At 35.0% G+C, this 7,982-nt stretch overlaps 2 protein-coding genes across 2 annotated transcripts; both read left to right on the forward strand.

The window, feature by feature from the left end:
• Positions 1 to 233: 233 nt before the first annotated feature.
• On the forward strand, positions 234 to 1,514 carry LOC145807144 (protein FAR1-RELATED SEQUENCE 5-like). The gene is made up of 2 exons (XM_082905079.1): positions 234 to 282; positions 1,081 to 1,514. The coding sequence occupies exons 1-2, from the start codon at positions 234 to 236 to the stop codon at positions 1,512 to 1,514; spliced, it is 483 nt and encodes a 160-aa protein (XP_082761205.1).
• Positions 1,515 to 1,767: 253 nt separating this feature from the next.
• LOC145807145 (protein FAR1-RELATED SEQUENCE 5-like) lies at positions 1,768 to 2,256 on the forward strand. The gene has a single exon (XM_082905080.1). The coding sequence runs from the start codon at positions 1,768 to 1,770 to the stop codon at positions 2,254 to 2,256; it is 489 nt and encodes a 162-aa protein (XP_082761206.1).
• The last annotated feature ends 5,726 nt before the right edge of the window (positions 2,257 to 7,982 follow it).

Consider the following 7,982-nt stretch of genomic DNA (forward strand, 5'->3'; position numbering starts at 1 on the left):
AGATCCTCTCCAGCCAAATCCTCCAGCCCTTCCTCCGGTTAAGAGCCAGGATTTGGCCACGTCCCTTAAGAGAAGATCTATGAATCAGATGTTTAAAAAAAAAATAAAAAAAATAATAATTTGAATTTATTTCATTCAACACAGTAACAGCTTCCCTCCCATTCACTTCACTTTTTCCCTCCCTCTTCGAAGCTCTGGTGAACGATGATTGACGAAGTCGGCGGCGAACATCAATGACGATCGGCGGCGAACATCGACCACGATCGGCGGCGAACATCGACGGTCTCTTCCTTTCTCCTATTGTCTTGCTCCAAAGGTTTCAATCGCGATTTTAGCCGCCGATCTCTCCCTCTGTCTTACTCCGAACATTTAAGCCGCGAGTTCAGCCACGAACCAAGCTCCGGCGACCTCACAAACCAGAGCTGCACTTCATCAAACTGAAGGTAATATTTTTTTTCATTAATTTTTTCCAAATAATCTGCCATGTTCAAAGCTGCCATTTTTTAAACTTGTTGTTGATGTGTGTTTCCTATTCAAAGCAATTACGTTTCATGGTTTGCCATTTTCATTGTTTAATAGGCCCAAATAAATAAATAAATAAATAATAAACACAGAGGGAGAATGAAAATGGCAGAGAAGAGACTGAAAACATTGGACTTGATTTTTTCAATTTTTATGCCTAAGTTTGATGGTTTGGCGTAGAATTTCATAATATACATACGTATTTATATATAGTGTAATCTGTAATGTGGTTCTGTAAGATAACGTTATGAAAATAGCATAGTTGTTATTTGTTGATTTTTATTAATTGGTTCCAAATAAATAAATAAAATACTTCAAATCAGACCTTCAAAGCAATTATGATGGTTCTTAGAAAGCAATTAAAAATGTGGTAGAAGAAAATTTGCTAATGTATGCAAATTGAGTTCATATTCAGGTCAAAAAATTCTCTCCAAAAAAAGGCAGTCTTGAATTGCTGAGCATACAGTGATTGAGCTAACAAAACTTGTAAAACCCAACTAATTTTACTTTATTATTCTGTATTGATAATTCTCCCATTTCATTGCCTTTCCTTTTCAGTTGCATTTTCATATGGTTGGAAGCCAAAAGAAGGAATGGCCTTTGATTCGGAAGAAGGTACGTATGATTTTTATAATGCATATGGAGGAAGAATGAGGTTTAGCATAAGAAAGGAATATTGTAAGAACAAGTTTACAAAACAAATTATTTCTAGAAATTTTGTTTGCAACAAGGAGGGATTTCAGAAGGTTGACAAGCGAGACCCATTGACAAAAATCCCTAGAGCTGAAACTAGGACTGGTTGTGAGGCTCGGCTTTTTGTTAAATTGGATGTCAGTACTGGAAAATTAGTTGTGATTGATTTCAAAGAAAAATACAACCATGAACTTGTATCTCTTGATTGTGCCCATATGTTGCCATCTCAAAGAAAGATATCAGGTACCCAAGCAATTCAATTAGACTTAGCCTCAAAGTCTGGTCTTCGTTTAGGGTAGTCTTTTGAACTCATGGGTAGGGAAGCTGATGGGAGGCAGTCTCTTGGGTTTACGAAATTAGATCAAAAAAATTACTTGAGAACCAAAAGGCAAAAAAGTTTAGCGTATGGGGAAGTAGGTAATGTGTTGTAATACTTTCAACAAAAATCTTTGGAGAATCCATCTTTTTTTTTCTTTCTTTCTATTTTATGCTTTCCAATTAGACAATCAAGAACAAATAACGAATATGTTTTGAGCCGATACATAAATGATCATGGATTATGCCCAATTTGGCGATGTAGTTACATTTGATACTACCTACAAGTTAAATAAAGAGCATAGGCCATTTGCATCTTTTGTGGGATTTAATCATCATAGAAAAACAGTTATTTTCGGTGCTGCTTTGTTGTATGATGAGACTGTCGAAACATTTGTATGGTTATTTCAAACGTTTTTAGAGGTTATGTCAAAATATGCACCAAAAACTTTGTTTACCTATCAAGATGTTACAATGGCTAAAGCCATACCCATTGTCATACCTAACATGAGTTACCGTTTGTGCACTTGGCATTTGATGCAAAATGCATTAAGGCATGTTAATTGTCTCTTTCAAGATAAGAGGGTGAAAGGTGTATTCAACAGATTCATGTTTGATATTGATGATGAAAATGAATGGAAAATGAAGTGGGGGGAAATGCTTGATACATATGATGCTCATGATAATCATTGGTTGAAGTTGACTTTTAGGGTGAAGGAAAAATAGGACTGGCCATATGTTAGATCAACATGGGCTGCAAGAATGAGTACAACACAACTTAGTGGATCTTTTAATGCTTTTTTGAAGGATTACATTCATTTTGATTTTAATTTAAATGAATTCTTCATGCATTTTGAAAGGGTACTTTGTGAGAAGCGGTACAAGGAGTTAGAAGCTGGATATACTTTATGCCAAAGGTTGCCAAGGGTGAAAGCACCATTCATAATATTAAGTCAAATGGGTAATGTGTATACTAAAAATATTTTTGAAGAGTTTCAAGATGAGTATTTTCTTTTTGTTGAATCAGACATACAAGCAATTGCATACGATGATGGTTGTAGCCTATACACAATTGTTGATGCTATTGGGAAAAATGCACGGAAAGTAAAGATGGAGATGGATGGCTCTTTGACTTGTAGTTGTACAAAGTTTGAAAGGAAAGGGATTTTATGTAGTCACTGTTTGAAGGTTATGAGAGAAATATTAAAGCTAAAAGAGATCCGTTTACAATACATTATGAAGAGGTGGACCAAACAAGCAAGAGTAAAAGCTGTGAAAGACAAGTTAGGGAATGAGATTCAAGTAGATGTCAAATTCCAACAAGCCTCACGGTATAAGACATTAATGACCGCATTTAGAGCAATAGCATGTAAAGCTGCTGAAACTGAGGAAACTTATGATTTTTGTTGTTCACAACTCGCTGCATTAGGTGCAAATGTTGAAAGCAAGATAAGTGCCCATTTTTGTATCGAAAAAAAAGCAAGTATTGACGATCAACCTCAAAGCTTGGAACTGGGTTCTGAAGACAACAATCATCTTGTGCAAATTCCAACAGGATTGAAGAAAAAGACATCCAACTAGTAAGGGCAAAAGGAGGATAAAAGGTCCATGTGAGCTGGCATTGCAAGCAAGCTTTAAAAAGAAATACCATACTACATTTGTGAGTTCTTCACAACCTGTTGCTGCTCCAACAGTGAGACCTTCTCCATTATCTGTTAGAGGAGATGTCTGCATTCATGAAAATGTTACTCCTCTTCATCCTCCTCTTGCTCCCCCTCCTCCTCATTCCTTTGCCATGAATGGTACTTCAATTCCTCCTCCATTCATACATCCCACATATAGTGTGAGTGAGATTTTGTCAATTAGTTTTTCTTTTCATGTTTTTTTTTCTTTTTTTGGTGGGTATAATATGGTCATTTAATATAATATGAATTCATTGTAGGCAAACAATTTGGCATATTGTGCTCAACCAACATTTATGACACTACTTCAAGGTGGGTATGACATTGGGTTTCAAGATTCTGAAGCCTCAAATGTAGATTGTCAACCAACAAATAATTGGCAGTTGTCTACTGAGGTACTTTTGCTACTGTTTTCATATTGTTTTTGCTGAATTTTGTGTTGAAATTAATGTTGTTTGTTGCTGCTGAATTGTTGTTGTTTTGGTGGTGAATTACTATTATTTTGTGCTCGAAAGTGCTGATGAATTTGTGTTGTGTTGCTGCTGTCTTTGGTCATTTTTTTGTGTTGAAATTAATGTTATTTGTTGCTGCTGAATTGCTGCTGTTTTGGTGGGGAATTACTGTTATTTTGTGCTCCAAAGTGCTGCTGAATTTGTGCTGTGTTGCTGCTATTTTTTGTGTTGAAATTATTGTTGTTTGTTGCTGTTGAATTGCTGTTGTTTTACTGCTATTTTGGTGGTGAATTACTATTATTTTGTGCTCCAAAGTGCTGCTGAATTTATGCTATGTTGTTGCTATTTTTTGTTATGAAATGGTGCTGTTTTGATGCTGTTTTGGTGCTGAATTGATGGTTTTCAATTTTTTTAATTTTTTTTTTCAAGGCTTGGATGGCCATGATGAGGTGGAAGACACTTCAAATTTCAAGCACAGGAGATGCCTCTGATGCTGTTTCTTGTGTTGTTTTGTTGTTGTTTGTGCCTCACAATTGGTTGAATATTTTGTTTGTAGTTCATGTTGTAGTCCATTTGTAGTAACACTTGGGGCTGGTCACTATACAGGTCAAATTTGTTTGTTAAATTTGTTTTGTTTTGGTTGGGGCAGGTCACTAGGCATGTCCATTTGTTTTGTTTTGTTTTTAGTTCATGTTGTAGGTTAAATTTGTTTTGTTTTGAGATGAATGCACTTGGATTCTTGTAGAATTTAAGATGTGTTTATTAATGATTTAAGATGAATGCACTTGGATTCCCTTGCACAATCATGAAATAATTTATGCATGCCACTGTTGAAGACATTAAAATTAGTTGCTTGATTATTTGCATTAGAAAAAAAAAATCTCTCAAATCTCAACTTCAAATAAGAGCAATAGTACTATCCACATCCTTCAGTAATTGGCCAAGACTTGCAACCAGGTGTGTCTATGGGTAAAAGATATGTAATTGACGCAAATGCCTCCATCTCAAATCTCAACTTCAAATAAGAGTAGTAGTACTATCTATACCCAAATAATTACTACTTAGTGTAATTGACAAAATTAATCTCACAATTTCTAATATTTTACAAGTTCTCTTTCCATATATTTTCAATAATGAAGGTGAATATTAAATGTGTACATAAAACATAGATCATTAATCAAAAAAAGCCACTACATTCATTACCACTTCAACAAAATAGTAGTAGTTCACCATACATTACATACACATTCAACCTACAATACAAGTCATAGTCATTGTACCCTACATTACATACACTATCTCAAATACACTAGAATGACAACTACCACCAACAACAGAATAATAAAAGCAAAGGCGTAATTCAATTTATCACTAACTCTTTCAATCACCATTGCCAAGTCTCTATATTGTTTCCTACTCTTCACAATCATGTCTTTCAGCTCCCTATTCAAGATAATTACTTCTCTAATAGTAGACGACAAATCTATGCGTTCTTCAAGAAGATCATTCTCGACCACCTTCAAATTATGCTGCATATGTGGAGGGATCCACCACTCAAAGAACTTACAACCATTCGGTGAATTGAGGCATATAAAATATAAGCAATTTGGGTTATCCGTTGATTGAGAAATCTTAACCATAGCTTTGCTGCCACATCGACAATTGCGGTTGTTGAATCTAACTTCATGAATGCTGCCCATACTTGCATTTGTGCTTGACATTAACATTGACATTGACCTTTCTAAAAATATCAAATAGCAAAGCATATCAAGACATCTCTTAGGAAAATTTCCTTCATTCAACCATACAAAAGCACATCAAGTCACCAAATGACCCAACTAGATTTCCACAACTCCTGCCTCTTTTTTTCTTTTACAATCTCAGATTTTTTTTTTCTAACCCAAACAACATCAAAAATATTTTTTTGTCATTCATAGACTCCATAAATGCAAAACATAAAAAATATGGCTTCCAATCTCCATATGAGTAATATAAACATTTCACTAAACTAATATATATGTTTCATGTACTACTTCACTTGGTACATGGTTCCTCCAATCTTCCATATGAGTATATAAAATTTTAATTACAAAATGAACATGTACCAACATTACACTTAACAACAAAAATATAGTCTGTTTCATGTGGCATTTGATGCATTTAAGAACATCATCACTAAATGTTAGCAGATATTTTAATATTATAATGTGTTATAGGTTTGATTTTCTTTTCTTTCCCTCTAAGTTTTCTTTTCTTTCTTTCCAATGTTTGCTTGCCCACCAAGTCAAGTCTTCAAGTCAAGTCTTCATTCTTGTTCACTAAGTCTCCTAGAAAACTTGGCCACCAAGAAAACTTGCCCTCCTAGTTTTCCTCTCCTATAAATTGAGCCTTTCACTTCTCTTGTTCGAAGCACAAAAAAAAAAAAAAAAAAAAAAAACACTAACCTAAGAGAGAGAGGAATCTGGAGTTTTAAAAAACAAACAAAATAGAAGTGTTTGAGAGATTATTAGGAAAAGAAATAAAGGATGTATGTGATGAAGCTTTGGGTTCAACCAATTGTGCAGTATTGGTCAATCATACGACTTTGTCGGGCAATTGTATCCTGGGGGTGACAAGTCAAGGTTTTTTTGCTGCACCGGTGTGAAGCTTTGCCTAGTCGCAGAGGGCTTGAATCTTCTTAAATAGCGCGAATTTCCCGCGCCTCAGCCCTTTCAATAATTATTGTAATTTGTATTTTCTGGTGTTTTATTTATAATTATCACCAACAATTTTAAGGAGATTCAAATAGTAAAATTCATGGAGCCAATATTGGAGAAGCCCAACGAGAATACCGGCGATCTCAACACGCCCTTTCGGTTCAAGGGAGCCCATATCAAGAGAAGGAAAGGCAAGGTGCTTTTCTAGCTCAGTCTCCTCAAGGTGGCCTATATCCTGACCGAGAAAAATCCGAACAAAGTCTCCATTGAAGAGATGACCAACAAGGAGTATGTCGTTCATTTTGAAAAAAATTGATAAATGCAACACAGATGAGTGTAAATGTCGGTATTATCTTTTGAATTGTCTTTTGGATCAATTTTATGATTATTATGATACTACTTACACTACTGCAAAGAAAATTTGGAAAGCCTTGCAAAATAAATATGACACTAAAGAGGTAGGCGCTAAAAAATATACTGCAAGCCATTTTTTTCGCTATCAGATCATAGATGGAAAATCAGTGGTGGAACAAGTTCAAAATTTTTAGATGCTAGTGGCTGAAATTAGATCCAAAGGCATCAAAATTGGAAACAATCTTGTTGTAGCAGGTATTATTGATAAACTACCATCATCTTGGAGGGAGTTCCAGAAGTAAATGCGTCACAAGCAAAAAGAGACGTCCTTGGAAACTTTAATCACATGGATTCAGGTGGAGGAGGAAGCACGAGGACAAGATGCGCTTATGACACAAGAGCATTCCACTGCAAAGGTAAATTTAACTTTTGGAAATACTTTACCTAAAGGTCGATTTCATAAAAATAGTCACTTAAAGCCAGTTAAGAAATTTGAAAAAATACTAGAAGGCCACAAAATAAAAATTAGCCGAGGCAAAAGAAATGAAATCAAGAACCACTTTCACAAGATCTGACAAATGTGACATGTCTTGTGTGTGGCAAAAGTGGGCATATTGCTCTAACTTGCAAATTTTGAAAACAACAGTCTCGACCACAAGCTGATGTTACCGAGAAACCATTTGTGGCTTACAGATATTTTTATGGTTCAATCTATGGAAAGGTGGTGGGCAAACTCTGGTGCCAATAGGCATGTCTGCTATGATAAAGATTGGTTCAAAGATTTTACTCCTTTTAATGAGAAGAAGATTGTTATGCTTGGTGACTCTAGTTTAATCAAGGTGCTCTGGTGTGGGGATGTTGAACTAAAATTTACCTCTGGACTTGTGCTTGTTTTAAAAGATATGTTGTACACATCGTCTATAAGAAAAAATTTGATGTCGAGTTATTTACTCAACAAAGCTGGTTTCAAGCAGACTATTGAATCTGATCAATATGTAATCTCTAAAAAAGGCATATTTGTGGAAAAACGATATGCATGTGATGGAATGTTTAAATTAAATATTGAGAATAAGAAAGCAGATGTTTCTGTTTACATGCTGTCTTTTATGTATTTTTGGCATGCTCGTCTGTGTCATATTAATAGTCAATATGTGAGAGTTATGAGTAGTTTAAGATTAATTCCCAGACTAACAAATAATTTTGAGAAATGTGAAGTTTGCAGTCAAGCAAAAATAACTAAAAGGTCTCATAAAAGTGTGGTGAGAAAT

The sequence above is a fragment of the Camellia sinensis genome, chromosome 14 (genome assembly GCF_055761805.1).
Source record: "Camellia sinensis isolate YWXY chromosome 14, ASM5576180v1, whole genome shotgun sequence".
Classification (NCBI taxonomy): Eukaryota; Viridiplantae; Streptophyta; class Magnoliopsida; order Ericales; family Theaceae; genus Camellia; species Camellia sinensis.